Genomic DNA, 15,223 nt, shown 5'->3' with positions numbered 1-15,223 from the left:
CCTTTTGCAACAGCATACATAGATGGACCTGGAGATTATTATGCTAAGTGAAACAAAACAGTGAGAGAAAGACAAATGCTATATGATCTCACTTACATGTGGATTCTAATGAACAAAATAAACAAAATAGAAACAGACTCATAGATATAGAGAACAGACTGACTGCTTTCAGAGGGATTGGGGAGCTGGGTGAAAAAGGTGAAGGAATTAACCAAAAAAAAAAAAAAAATCCCTCACAGACACAGATAACAGCATGGTGATTACCAGAGGGAGAGAGAGCAGGTAGGGGGAGGTAGAGAAGGGTAAAGGGCGATAAACAGACATGGAAGGAGACTTGACTTGGAGTGGTGGACTCACGATACAAGATACAAATGATGTGTTATAAAATTGTACATTTGAAACCTATATAATTTTATGAACCAGTGTCACCCCAGTAGATTCAATAAAATTTTAAAAATAAAAAAGGTTTATGTTACACAGAGACCAGTATCTCTTGGAATAAGGCCATCAGTATAGTTCCCAATATTCTTATTAGAGACCTGCCTCAAGAGTCACCACGTAAAGAAAGCCCTAAGCAATTCTGTCAGATATTTACAGTTTTCGAAGCCCAGACGCTATTTTTCAGTCAGAAGCAGTGTTGTATGGTGACGCAGTCGACATACCACGTCATCAGGTTACCAGGCAGCACACCTGGAACGTTAACTAAGGGTTACATTCTCATGCAGGAAAGGGAGAAGATTTGGTTAAGCCTTTTACACAAAACCGTTCGCATACGCAACTTGTGTTTACCTTCTTGCTTCAAATGTTTCTTGAGAATCCACTCTATGTGAGGCACTGTGGAGAAGTATAAAAACTGATTCAGGGAGCTTTTAAACTGCTGGGTCTAAAACTGACTTTAAACTTTAATTAAAGATTCTTTACAGAAAGTACCTGGGGAGAAGTTAGGAGGGGCTCGAAAATTGATGATGATGCAGTGTTTCTATTTAAAATATTAGTATATAGTAATATACTCTATTTGAGTTCTTGGCTTTACTTTCTTACTTTAGATAATCATCCACCTTTTTCTATCAGAACTAGGCATTTTCTTAGTAATATCTAAGGAAGTAATAAAACCATGGGAAAATATTTGAGATCTGGTTGACATATAACACTATATTAGTTTCAGGCATGCAACATGATTCAGTACTTGTACATATTGCAAAATGATCAGCACAATAAGTCTGGTTAGTATCTATCACCATACATGGTTATAAAATCGTTATTTTCCCTTGGGTTGAGGACTTTATGATTTATTCTCTTAGCAACTTTCAAATATGCAGTGCAGTGTTATTAACTGCAGTCAGTATGCTGCACCTCACATCCCCATGACTTAATTATTTTATAACTGGGTGAAAGTACACATTTTGATCCTAGAATTATTGTTTCAAGAGATATGTTCTTTGATGCTTCAGTTTATCACCACAGGGCAAAATTACAAATGAGGGCACAGCATAAGTTGGAATCCATGCCCTTGATTTAGAAAGATTGCAAATTATTGACATTGTTTTATTTTTGTAGATGTTTTGGAAAATTACAATCCTCATACTGCTGTGAATTTTAATATCAGGGCGTAGATGTAGCCTTCGTGACACTGTACACACTCACTCTCCCATGGTAGCACAAAACTAGTACTTGAAGAACTTTCTGTGGAACAGTAGGAATTTTAAGTAACAACTATAGTTGAAGTATTAATAAAATATAAAGTGCTTAAGCATTTTCAAAAAAATCTAAAACTCAGCTTATTGTTTTAGAAATGTAGAAAATTAATAAGTGTCCGAGGAAGGAACTCTGTATTTATCTACTTAAATTATTTACCAGGTCCGTCTTCTTCAGCAAGTTCTCCGGCGCCCTTTCCAGAAGCACCCCGCAGCTGAGAGAGCAGGCTACTCCTCACCTACACCCTCTTGGGCTAGAGATCTCAGAGTTAGCTGCTCATCTTAATTTGGAAAAAATAAATTAAAGAATACTTCTATCATTGAATTCAACACAGAATAATCAATTTGATAAATTCTTAATGACCATCTACATTTTGGTGACAATTCTGAATTTCATAATAATGATTCTATAAAAAAAATTCTCAACCAAATAAACTGAACCTGTTCTTCGAAACATCTTTGTGATAATTTTTATGCTAATTAATAACTTTAATGGAACGATAAGAGTTTTTTGGTAAGCTGTGAGTTATTCTCAACAAGTAAAAAATTTTGATAATGTTTTATAATGAATTTGTAAGTATTCATCTAATACTTATTATGTGCCCAGTACTTTGGAGCACATCTAATGAGTATACTAGCTTAATTGTACTCTTAGAGCTGGGTTTTTTTTGGGGGGGGGTCTATAATACTACTTCTCAAACCTTTACCAAAGTCAAGAGCATAGTTTAATGAACCTCGTTTACCTTTTATTCAGCCAGCTTATTAATTATCAGTGCATGACCAATCTTGCTACGTCTAGACCACTACACACTTCTTAATGTTCCTAGTATTTTAAAGAAATTTGCAGACATCATTTCATTTAATTTACAATATTTCTGTATGCATCTCCAAACATTACTGATTTAAAGTACATACACACTATGTCATTATCACCTTAAGAGAATCAACTCCCTAATGCATGAAATCAAATAGCCAGTTTTCAGTTTTTTTTCCTATTGTTTTATAGCATCACCATCATTATTATTTTATAGTTGCTTATTTGAATTCGGATCCCAATAAAGATTGTCCATTATAATTAGATGATAAATCTTTTAAGTTTCTTTTGATACCTGCCTTTGAGCCACTTACATCTTTTTTTCTTGTAATTTTTTGTTTTCTTTGGGTTGCAGAAACCAGATAGTTCATCCTCTAGTGTTTCCCGGTCTGCATTTTGCTGATTGCATTTCTGTGGTCTTGTTTAACATGTTGCTGCATCCCCTGTATTTCTGTCAATCTAGAGCCTGATTCAGATGCAGATCTGATTTCTTTGCTGGAAATACTTGCCATCAGGATACAAGTGCTGTGAACGTCCCCCAGGTCTCTGTGTGTAATCTCACTGGTCACTGACACTCATCACCTTGGCCCACCGGTTCAGTGAGGCTGCAATTGATTACAGTCTAATCGTATCACTCATTTGTCAGGACCCTTCTAAAAAAGAAACCTTCCTGTTATTTATTATTTGGTCATCCTGACATATAGAAAGGCAGACTTGTGAGTGGGCTTCCAAGCATGGTCTAAAGACAAGCAGTGGTCTTGTTTATGTTAGTGTCAGTACGAACTCTTGAATTTAAGTGTATTTTATGTCTTATACCATTGCATTTATTATCCTTACTGACTAACAAAGTGTCCTGCATTTGGCCAGTGAGGTTTTATTCATATTGGCTCCTTCTGACACAATCCTAGAAGTCTTTGGTAACTACCTTGTTTTCTGGTGTGGTAAGATGTTCCAGGTTCATCCTGTATATTTCTTACCTTAGCCCTGGAATTAATTACTAGCAAAGTGAAAAAAGAAGTATACTTGATGTGCTAAAAAAGGAAAGAAAATGGAATCATATAAAATGCTCACTTAAAACCGCAAAAGGCAGAGAAAGAGTGGAAGATGAATACAGGAACAAAGAACAAGGGCAACTGGTACAACACAGTCACAAGGACGGTGCCTGACCGTACCAGCCATCACCTTAGACATCGAGGGTCTAAACACAGCAATTAAAAGACAGAAATTATCAGAGGGGATCAAACCCAGTAATTTTTATAGTTTTCCCCTGTAAAGGAAGGGTGTGTTGTAGAGAGAAGTTGGGAGACCCGGCTGCGATCCAGCTCTGTAGGATCTCGGTTAAGCATGTCCGCAGGCTTATTTCTTTTCTAAGTTAGGAACAAGCTTGAAGTGACTGTTTTGGGGTCCTCGTTGACGCCCATGGCAACCACATCTCCCCCTTTCCCTTCCCGGTGCCCAGGCCCTGTGCTCTGAGTGCTCTTGATCCGGGTGATGGGCCCCAGGATCTCCTTGGTCAAGTTCCAGCTACAAATGATGTGACGAATGACCTACTCCTGCTGGGGCCAAAGAGGCTCACTTTTGGAAACATTTTCCTCTTTGATTTTTCTGAGAATTCTGAAAGTCATGAAGATGAAGGTGAAAAATAGATGGAAAATCAATAAGACTTTAGAAGGTGCAGGATTTTGAAAGCTGTTTTCAAAATATCAAGTATATTATAAAAAGTTAATATTGCCCTAGGTTTATACAGCTATTTCTAGAAATGCCATCTTCAGGAAGAAAAATTTTAAACTTTTATTAATTCGATGCTTCTGAACATCATAAAATAAATGAACATAAAATATCATTTTGGTTAGCTTGGAAGGTGAGAGAAATTCCGTGGATGTGCACATCACAGCAAAAGTATGTACTTTAGACAGATACTGTAAATTCCGTGTTAGCTTAATGGTTATAAATGTACTTGAGCAACAGTGAAACGTTTTACATTTCTAGTCTGCACACTTTATATTTTATCTGAAATGCCCAACACATCACGAAAATAAAGTAGCAGAAATGCACTCGAGGGTAGGAACGATGGCACCTATCACACAGACATCGGACGTTTCCCTTAGGACACGTCGCCTCTTTTCTTCTGCAGAGCTTTCATCAGATCCGACATGAAATCCTGCTCCGCGCCTGCTCCCGCGCCGGGTGGTCCCGGGTTCTCCTGCCTCTTTGGGGGAATCGGAGGCCTTTTGGCAACAACGCGGGGTGGCCTCTCGGATTCGGATTCGGGGGCGAGGGTGGGTGGGGGTGGAGGAGGGGGCGGTAATGACCCTGCATCCCCAGCAAACAAAGGGGGAGGAGGAGGCACGAAGTCTGGTGGCCCTTCGTTAAAATCCGGGGGTGGTGGTGGCAGCTCTTCGTCTCCCATGGGTGGGGGCGGCGGGGGCGGTGGCAGAAAGTCATCGGGTGGGGCTGGAAAGCCCATGCCCTTGGCCTTGGGGGGTATCACTGGGCTGCCACTGCTGTCTGAGGACCGTCGCACGGGAGGGGGCGGTGGCAGGCTGGACTTCGGAGGGTGATGGGCCCTGGGCGGGCCTGCGTCCTGGTTAGCAGGGACTGGCTTCTTGTCCTTCAACAACAAAGCAACAACAGCATTAGTCTTGGCACACAGCCCCCGTGGGATGACATTTCCGTTAACGTGTGAGTTCTAGGCAGTGTAGCTCCGCCGGGAGCCCTGAGACTGCAAGGCTCTTCCTGAGCTTATCTTTGTTCCGGGGCCGGAGAACCACTCAAAAGGCCTTCAACACTAATACACGGAGCACTGGTCTACCATGTGTCCTCTAAACGGAAGACAGCCCTATTCAAGCAGTTGCATATTATGTTTAGACTGTGTGTGTATCGCCTCAGAATCTCTGTTACCTTTAACAGAGCTTTAGTGGGATAGAGTTTAGCTAGTGGAAATGTTGCTTGAGGAACTCAAAATGGAAGTGAACTGGCTCTCCTGGAATTCCCACGTAGCCCTGGTTCCCAAGGAAAGCCCCCGGAGCGACAGGCATATCCAACAACATTTCTCTTGGTTTGTGTTGAGCTGGCTGTGAAACTTAGTTGTCAAGAGCAGGTGTCTGCTTGCGCTGGTACCACACCCTCACTGGCAGAGAGGTGGTTAAGGAGCGTCCCCAAACCCTCCCCAAATCTCAAATGCCTTACTGTGATTAGCACCAAGAAGGTGGAAGGGAAAAAGAAAACCAGAGTGGTTTTCTCTGGGCTACAGGCAACCTTTGTGCAAGCCACAGCGTAAGGGCCGTCTGTCCTGCCTGAGTGCCTCCCTGCTTGCACGGGGAGCAAAGGTGCTTTTCCCCAGCACCTCTGGTGGCTCCTGGGGGAGGCCCACAATGCGCTGTGTGCTCTCTGACAAAACAGCTTCAGGGGAGGTGGTGGGTGGGTGGAACAGTCGTGAGGATTGGCCATTTCTTAGCTATACGAAAGCCAGCTGGCTAGTTGTAATCATCTATGTCTCAAGGTTATGATGAGATCAAATGAGATAAATGTAAGTGGTTCCAAAGAGGAAAAGCTTGTGTTACTGGTAGAAAACAGAAAACCAAACTTGGCCAAAGGTCAACAAAAGTGTAGTTCTTCTGCCAACAGTAGAATAGATCATAATAAATTATATTTATATAATGCAAATTCCCGGCAGCCGAATTGAATCCCTCTTTTTTACTGAAAGTTATTATTGAAACTTACATTTTATGAGGTTTCCATTTTATTTTTCTTTGCCTAATAACTTCTTCCCACTAAAGATTCCATTTAGAAGATTTTTTTCCTCTATGAAAGTGCCTTATGATAAAGTTTCTATTTTATTTAGTTTATTTGCTTAACATATGCTAATTTACTGGTGATATATTTAAAAAAATTTTGTGAACAGGCAGTTGGGGAATAGGTATTCACACATAGTTAAATGATTTCTATTCTGGAATCCTTTTGATCGCTCTCAGCATTTTAAAATGTGTGTCTTCATCTGGCATCACAGAAATCATGAAAATAATAAAGCATGATGAGAGTGCCAGAAACACAAATTTTTTTCAAAATCATTTTTTTCTTTTATTGATTTGAGGAGAGGGGAAGGGAGGGAGAAAGACAAGGAGAGAAACACTGATGTGAGAGAGAAACATCGACTGAACCTGCAACCCAGGTACAGGCTCTGATGGGGAATTGAACCAGCGACATTTCTATCTGCAGGATGACACCCACCGGACTGAGCCACACCAACCAGGGCAGAAACACAACTGTTAATAGTTTACGGTGGTTTCCAAAAATTATAAGACATTCAACAAATATAAGACTTAGCTGTTTCCACCACTGGCTGATGGACGAAATGAAAGATGGAAATGAAGTGAAAAATTTCCGAAGGTACAATTATTTAAGGTTGTTTTGAACCACACATGGAAAATATTCAAGGAAACTTGTGGAGTAAACTGAAATGTTACCAATTGGGTTAGTAACTAAATTATAGCTATTAGTTTCAGGTGGTGTGGCCCAGTAGATTGAGTGCGGCCTGCAAACCAAAGGGTCACCGGTTCCATTCCCAGTCAGGGCTCATGCCTAGGTTGTGGGCCAGGTACCCAGTAGGGGGTGTGAGAGAGGCAACCAATCTGTTTCTCTCCCTCTCTTTACCCCTCCTTTCCCCTCTCTCTCAAAATAAATAACATCTTAAAAAAATAAATTATAGCTTTTAGCTATAGATTTTATTTTATTTTTTTAAATTTATTTATTTTTCGAGAGAGGGGAAGGGAAGGAGAAAGAGTCGGAGAGAAATATCAATGTATGGTTGCCTCTTATGCATCCCCTGCTGGGAACTAGCCTGCAACCCAGGCATGTGCCCTGACTGGGAATCGAACCACGATCCTCTGGTTCACAGGCCCGTGCTCAATCCACTGAGCTACACCAGCCAGGGCTTTTAGCTATAGATCTGAGATAGATTTAAGTGAATCTTCATTAATCTCTTCTACCAAGAAAGGAGTTACAGAGAATGTTATACCAATTTAGCTATGATTTTAAAATGTGTTTTCTTCTCCATCACCCTAAAGATGTATGGAGAACATGAACAGAAAATATAAAATGCACATTTGATAGTGGAATCCTTTTAGCAGTGGTCCTCTAATCTGGTTCTGTGGCTCAGTGAGCATTTACTGTAGGGCTTCTGACTAACTGTTGCTCTGATTTGTTTAAAAAAAAGATAAGTAGAGATCCCAAGGGCTTCAAACTCAGAGCCACTTTCAGAGTGCTAAACCCACTTGACCAAACCAATGAAATCACTCCAGTCCAACACAATCAATGAAGCTAAATTGTAAATAGTTACCAATCTTCAGAATTAAACATCTTACATTTTCCCAAAGTGGTGTGATAACAGTTGGTTTTAACTTTCCATTCTAGCCTGTGTAATTTTAAGAAGATAAAAGCAATGACCTAAATGAAGTAAGAGTGACTGAGTTGCTGGAACCGTGCTTGCCCTTTTTACAAGAGCAGTTACTAGAGCGCTGCTAACGGTTTAGCACATGGGTTTGCAGGTGAGAGTCTGATAGGGCTGCGTCGGTTACCGTCTGGCCTACCTTAGTGGTGTCCACGTGTCCCTGGGCTTCTTGGAGGACAGCGCTCACGTGGTGTGCGGCCTGGGGAATCTGACCGTTGGCCTGGGCGGGGCCTGTTTTAAGTCCTGAGAGGGAGGAAGAGAGACAAGAAGTGGGGACACTTCAACATTCTTGGAAGTTCATCAGAGAATACAAAGCAGTTTCTCCAGTGCAAAAGGAACGGACTCCTGGGCACAGTATGGTTAACTGGGGGCTTTATGAAAAATTTGAGACTTGTTATGTCCGGACTTTGTGAGGTTCAGCAAATGGTTCAGGAAAGTGGATGCTTTATACAGGCTACATACGAAATCTGGATTAACTGAGGGGTTAGAGAATAGTATGATTTGTTCTCAAACAGTTTTTGGTCATTGGAGGGTAAACCTTGAAACCTCTTTAAAAAATTCCTGTTGTTGAAATACATTTGGTTTCATACCCTGCTGTGTACAGGAACAACTAACGTTATCCTCAGCACAAACTACTTTGGGCACAAAAATAGTAGAGAGATTTGAGCAAAATGTGCAACTTTCACCAAAATGCAGTCCCTGTCCCCCTCTGCTATTCTTAACCCACAAGGTTTGTGAAGGGCCGATCCCAGCACTCAACCTGGCAAATCAGAAGGTGGCATCATCTTGGGTAAAGCCAGATGGCTTAGGAATGGGCATGAAACAGAGCCCTTCCCGGGGCCTTTTCAGAGATAGGAATCTTTGAACTAAGATTTTTGCTGTGTGAAAAACTAAGCCTGGAGAGTCAGTGGCAGTCCTTGCCACCTCATGGGGACAGTGCCTACGAAAGAAACAAGGTCTTGATGAAATCCTGTAGTGCCCTTGGATCCTGTAGTGCCCTTGGATTTCCCTGACCTTGGACTTGCCAGTTTTGTGTGTTAATAAATCTCTCCCCCTCATTTTTTTGTTGCCTAAACTATATTGACTTAGATATCTGTTATTTGCTTTATAGAGTCCTGATTAAAAATAGTTGCTAAAGTCATTTAATAAGTACTAAAAAAGCCTCCACAGCTGTTGCCTAATATGGAAAAAGACTGTCATTTATCAAGAATCAATTACTTGTTGTTAAGCACTCTGGGTGTAGAACAATGCCTCTGTGTTTTTCCAGTTAGGTGACCAGAGCAAAAACATGTGGATCCCATGCAGTTGATGCCTCCCAGCCAGTGACCTTGCTGGTGCCCGTGGTATGTTTCTCCAGGGCTCTGGCTCAACTGTGTAAGGAAGAGGGGACCAGAAAAGAGGAAGGGGAGGAGGTAGGCAGAAAGGGATTCCCGATTCCCAGAGAAAAGGAGCCAGCTAAAGCTGGGGAGGCATCAGACAGAAGGTACCCGCGCTTACTGCCTCCAGTCCACTCGAGTGATTCCACAGCATGTTCTCCCCAGATGTGGCTAGTGCCAGCCCTCAGCCTCGGTCCTTGTTCTGAGCTACCCTCCGTGGTTCTGAGGCCCAGGGGATCACTTGCCTGTGAGGGAAGCCCACTCTGCAGGCCAGTGACTGAGGGAGGCAGTTGTTGGGTAAAGAGGGGGGTTCCCTGACTAGTGCTCCAAACAGGGTGAGGTTCAAGTAAGTGCAGTCAGCTAGTGAGTCCTCTGACCCTTGGGAACATTTTTAAAACACTATTCTTGAAGTTCACCTTCACAGCTTTTCGTGGGAGGAGGGGGTGTTGGAAGGAGCACATAGTTGATTTGTACTAGGCCCTTTGGATTGACATGAGTCCCTAAAACATTCTCTGAGGGCCCTACTGATTTTGTGTGATGAGTTGAGGTGAAGAAAGAGGCTTCGATAACAGTGTTTGGCAAGAACTGAACTTTAAAAGACGGTGTCATTTCAAACAGGTCTTTGGTGCTGAGATGCAATCACGGTCATCATGTGTGCATATGTGTGTGTCTACTGAGAAGAATGAACTTCACCTTCTATTTGAAAGTGGCTTTACTTCCTTCTAAACTCATCTTCAGTTTCTTCCATGCTGGTCAGTAATGTAGAACTTAAAGCCCTATACAGCCAGCATTGATGGCAATCAATTGTAAGAATAAGCTAGAAAATTTAAATTCTAAGAATAAGAGAAAGTTTAAATTGAGGACTTTTTCCTGTTTAGATGCTCACAGAAGCATTGTATTAATAAGCAGGATGGCTCCCAGTATGGTTTATTTTTGAAATCTCAGCTATATTCTCGGATTCTATAGCAGCACCGACATGGGTCAATTTACCATCAACTAAAGGATATTCCATTGTGTACAAGATCCACCTTTTAAATCAATGGAAATCTCATCTGAGTGATACAATCATATTCTTCAGAAATTGGTTTTAAGAAATCATCTAGAAGGAACGGAACTACCATCAGTGTGCGTTTAGTATTAGTGACAACAACTACGTTAGTTTACTTAATCTTCAGAGACACTCTATAAGGGATACATCATTTGTGGTCCCAGCCATCTTCGAATTCCAGCTGAGCATTTATTACCTGCAAGGCATTGCACTCGGTGCTGGGGAAACCACTATGTACAGTACATAATGGTCTCTGACCTCATGATTTCCATCAGAATCTAAGTGAATAATCAATCACAAAGGACAATTTGAGACCTGAGGAATGTAGGGATATAGCGTCTGTAAAATCTCTGAACAAGGCTGGTGCTGGGGGCTTTGCAGAACTGGGAAAAAGCAAATGGTACATGTGGTATGAACAGGAAGAGAAGAGTGGAGAAAGAGGTGAGAGAGATGGCAAACCCATATTATGCAGCTAAAGATTTTAGACTTTATCTCAGAGCTGCCTTTGTTAGGAGGTAAGAGTGGCCTCGGCCAGGATGGGTGCGCATGCAGCAAGTTGTTGGGTTTCGTGGTGGGAAGTAAAAAGAGGCCTCTTTTGATGGTTCCATTTTCTCTGATGAGAGTAAAGGAGTTGCAGGTTGGAAGTGTGAGGAGTGTGAAGAACATGTAAAACATTTAGGGAAACTAGAAGATTTTGTTGACCGGAGCATGTCTCTTCAACGTCACTGACATTTGGGACTAGAAAATTCTTTGTGTGTGAGTTGTCTTAGGCCTTGTAGGACAGGCAGCATCCCTGCCCTCCACCCATTAGATGACACTAGCATCCCCCAAGAGTGGTAGCCGAAATGTCCTCAGACATTGCCAATGTTCTCTGGGGGTCAGAGCCCAGAGAAACCGCCTAGAGAAGCATAGTAAGATGGGCAGGCAGTGTTAGCGCCCATTTGTGGCTGATGTCCACAAGTCTGTGGTGGACTCAGTGTCTATCGCATGCGGAGCCCTCTAGGAGGAAAGGCTGTCTCAGGCCCTGTCCCCACCCAGAGACGTCTTGCTCCTCCTGCCCCCGTGTTCTCACCCTCTGCATTTACTAGGTTAACAGTGGGCAGCAACTCTGTGGGTCAAAGACAGCCATTTTCTCTCCTCCTTTCTTCATCCCATCCACCTTCGTTGCTCGCTTCTCTTCTTCCTCTTTTTCTTTAAATGACTGGTGTTGCAGTGCCTCCGACTTACTGAGACTTAGGGAGGAGGGACGTCCATTCCAGGCTTTGAGTTTAAACCACAAGCCCTAGTTCATTCTTCCAGAGAACCTTGAGTGAGGAATTACGTTCACTAGCCCAGCTAATCAAAATGCAGAATTCTACTTTTGTGTTCCCGGAGCATGTAACTCTTTTTCGTGGGAACTTGCCTAGGAGGGACGCCTGTAGTTGGACACGGGACCTGCGGGGCCTATCCTAACAGCATCTCCTAACATCCCAGATACCCCGTGACCGCTGACATAAGCCCACAGTGGGCAGACCTAAGGCCCTGGCAGGGAGACTACTCCACCTCCATCCCAAGCAGGACTTGGGTGCAAGTCAAAAGTGGAATAAATTCAACTCTGAGAGAACCACCCGGTGCTGGCATCAGACTCTGCAGGTTTGAGGGCTCGGCTTCCACAAGGGCTCAGACTCACAGTCACACGAACTTCTGACCAGCTCTCTACAAGTTCAGGGGTTCCCTCAGGTCAGTCGTTCACTAGCAGGACTCATGGCACTCAGGAAAGTGCGCATTTACAATCACAGTTTCATTATAAAGAATACACTCAGGGCAAGGCCTGGGAGGGTCCGACAGGGAGCCCCCAGGCCCTCACCCTGCGGAGTCAGGGCCCAGCCCCTCCCGCCACATCAGTACGTCCGCCAACCAGGAAGCGCCCCCCAGTGTCAGTGTCTGGAGTTTCCAGTGGGGCTTCATCACATCTGCACAACTGACTTAATCACTGGCCACGTGACCAAGGTCAATAAAGCCCATCCTGGCTCCCAGTCAACCTTTTATTTACTAACTCTCCACCTAGTCACTGTATTGCAGGCTTGTGAACCCAGGAGCACAATGTGGAACACACAGAAATGGTTTTTGTCCTTTGGAGACTTAGAGTCTGGTGGAGAATGTAGGCAATGAACAAACTGATGAATACCTAAAATTACTAATTATGACAAAGGCTCTGCAGAAAACAATTTGGCCAAACACTTCCAGGACATGCAACGTGCACGGAATAGCCAGACTGGACACATGTGATAAAAGTATCTTCACAGTCAAGTCGACCTCACAGCAGCTTCCACAATTTCAAGCTCGTTTTACCCTCTGAAGCAGCAAAGACTGTACATAAATGCTGGCCTTCGCTGTGACCACCCTTTAACACTGGGAACGATGACCAGACTCTTCTGCCAAAAAAGGTTGGTTCCAGTGTTTTCCACCATTATTTGTCATAAAGATAAATGTGTTAGGATTACAACTCAGCCACGGAGGAGATACTAGATCTAGTCTCTCCCAGCTTCGGTTTTCTCACTGGTGGCGTGGGGGGAATAATGGATACTGTGCAGGGCTGTTGTAAGAACCAGAAACCATGCAACGTGGCACATAGTACCTACTTCATCCCTCAGTGTCCTGTTCTCCTTAGAAATACAAATGAGTAGCTGTCACACTACTTCTAAAATGTGACGTCCAGGATTGGGTACAAGGCTCTAGCCATGACGTCAATGGGACAAAACATCAGGGAATGATTTTGTCCTTGGTGTCGGCAGTGTGCCAGGGAGTGACAAAGCTTTGGACAAATACAACATTTATACTCTGGTGAGACACTCCTACCAGCTAAACTGGTGGCCAGCATCTTATCTACAAGCATATCGTGAAAAAGGGTCAAAGTTTGCTAAAAGTCACTTATAAAGACATGGATGCAAGTGTATACATCTGTAGATCTTGAGCCTGACCGTCAGAAGGGAAATGTATTCTGCCCTGTCTACGGAGTTCTGCTCGCATAGAACACATTGGGTAAGTTTGAACATGAGCTTGGAGCTTGAACCAGTGTCAGGATTTCTGCTCTGCGTGGTACCTGTAGAAGGCGGAGCTGGGGTGGCTGCGTTGACAGTGCCCAGGGTTGTCCACCGCGAGGCCAGCCCGGCCCTGGCCACGGCCCGCTGGTAGTTATCATACAGAGTCTTTCCATACTAGGGAGAAAACACAAGAGAGGCAAGAAGAAAGTCATCTGTTTTTCCTGGATTCTGCACTCAACTGCAATAGACATGTTGAGAGGAAAAAAAGTACTTCCTGCTCCTCTTTTTACTCTTGTTCTGAGTTGTTTTTTAAATGCAGTTGACCTTGAACAATATAGGTTTGAATTGTGTGGATCTACTTATATACGGATTTTTTTGTGTTTTTTCTTCCTTATGATTTTCTTAATACCAGTTTTTTGTCTAGCTTTATTGTAAGAATACAGTATATAATGCTTATAACATATAAAACATGTGTTAATTGGCTGCTTATGTTATTGGTAATTTCAGTCCATAGGTAGGCTGTTGGTAAGGTTTCTGGGGAGACAGAATTTATATTCAAGATTTCTGACTGTGCCTGGTTGGCGCTTCTAGCCCCTGGGTTGTTTAAGGGTCAGTGGTATCAGTATTTCAATAACAAATCCACAGATGGCTTCTTCATGTGTTAAATAATTTTCCAGATTAGCAGAGACAGTTCATACTTTTACCTAGACATTAAAGGAGAGCTTTAGCCATGTAATTCTGGTTCCATATATCTTTATATAATTCTACTCCTCGTGCATGTAATCACACCTCATGTTTCTTAATTACACACGACATTTGCAGTGCTCTCCACAAGTTATTAAATATCTGGAGAGTCTCATGTGAAAGTAAATCCTTGATTCTCAGGTCACTGGAGTGTTTCTATCCCTCTTACCTACTTAAATAACCCAACAGGCAAATAAACAAGATAATGTCGGTGGCATCAACCCACTAATGTCACTGGCCTGTGAACTATGAGTCAAGTGTTTCACAGGAACACAAAGACTGGACCCAGGCAGGAAGCCAGTCGGCAAACTCAGATGCAGGAGAAGCTGGAGTCCACACACTCGCTCACCTTTGCGATCCTTATCCCCGTAACCCACTGGCTTAGCGCTCTTCTGTCGTCGCAGCAGAGGTACTTGATGTACTGGGACTCCTTCTGAATTTGGGGGTGCTGGAAAAAGTTATTTCGGAGACCCTTAGTGAACTGTCCATTAGTGCCTCTCAGAAAGATTTTTTAGAACTTTGAATTTATTGGTGTGACATTGGTTAATAAAATTACAAAGGTTTCAGGTGTATAATTCTATAACATTTCGAAAAAATGTTAAAACTTTGACAATGTATCTGATTTCCTGAGATGGTGGCAAAAATTATTGGGAGTGATTTTAGGATTAGGAAAAGAGATAATTTCAAAATGGACTAAGTTTGGAAAGGATCGAAGAAATCTGGGGCTTCTTCCTATATTATCAATAATAATTCCCATTTCTGCTTTTTCAACTTTTGCAAACTTTCACATCTGTTGCGTTCTGATCCCCATAAGAAATCTGAGCCATTTCTCCAGATGGCTCAGATTGGGGAATTTACCTGATGTAATTCTTATGTCACAAAATTAGTAGTGTTTTTGTGACTCCCAGTCCATCCTGGGTGATTTCTGCTACCAGGAATTATCCTTCCTTAACTGTCATCTCCTACCCAAATGGGCCATTTTGGCCTGGAGAAGGAACAATTCTGTCCAGTCTCAAGTGGCCCTGACTTTGGGTGTTGCACCAGGAATCATCCAGGCTTCCTTGGAGCTCACGGT

At 42.7% G+C, this 15,223-nt stretch overlaps 2 protein-coding genes across 7 annotated transcripts in view; one reads left to right on the top strand and one right to left on the bottom strand.

Moving 5' to 3' along the window:
• LOC119050158 (protein adenylyltransferase SelO-like) overlaps positions 1 to 15,223 on the top strand; it is an 84,756-nt gene that overhangs the window by 50,291 nt on the left and 19,242 nt on the right. For 3 of the 6 annotated variants that reach the window (XM_037146319.2, XM_037146318.2, XM_037146322.2), the window contains one exon: positions 1,858 to 2,166. The exons of 1 other annotated variant lie outside the window; for it this stretch is intronic. In XM_037146319.2, coding sequence (XP_037002214.2) covers positions 1,858 to 1,980 — 123 coding nt within the window. In that variant the 3' untranslated portion in view covers positions 1,981 to 2,166. Of the gene's footprint in view, positions 1 to 1,857; positions 2,167 to 9,224; positions 13,470 to 15,223 lie in introns of those variants that run through there. 2 more of the 6 variants (XR_008389615.1, XM_053654784.1) reach the window with 2 other exon arrangements.
• APBB1IP (amyloid beta precursor protein binding family B member 1 interacting protein) overlaps positions 4,286 to 15,223 on the bottom strand; it is a 90,404-nt gene continuing 79,466 nt past the window's right edge. Inside the window, exons 11-14 of the mRNA XM_053654783.1 lie at positions 14,498 to 14,596; positions 13,464 to 13,578; positions 8,097 to 8,200; positions 4,286 to 5,119 (exon numbers count right to left, since the gene is read on the bottom strand). Of these exons, the coding sequence (XP_053510758.1) occupies positions 4,613 to 5,119; positions 8,097 to 8,200; positions 13,464 to 13,578; positions 14,498 to 14,596 (825 nt within the window). The 3' untranslated portion in view covers positions 4,286 to 4,612. The remainder of the gene's footprint in view (positions 5,120 to 8,096; positions 8,201 to 13,463; positions 13,579 to 14,497; positions 14,597 to 15,223) is intronic.

The sequence above is a fragment of the Artibeus jamaicensis genome, unplaced genomic scaffold (assembly GCF_021234435.1).
Source record: "Artibeus jamaicensis isolate MK-2021 breed Jamaican fruit bat unplaced genomic scaffold, CSHL_Jam_final contig_867, whole genome shotgun sequence".
In the NCBI taxonomy this organism is placed as follows: domain Eukaryota; kingdom Metazoa; phylum Chordata; class Mammalia; order Chiroptera; family Phyllostomidae; genus Artibeus; species Artibeus jamaicensis.
This window is presented reverse-complemented; position numbering and strand designations above follow the sequence as displayed.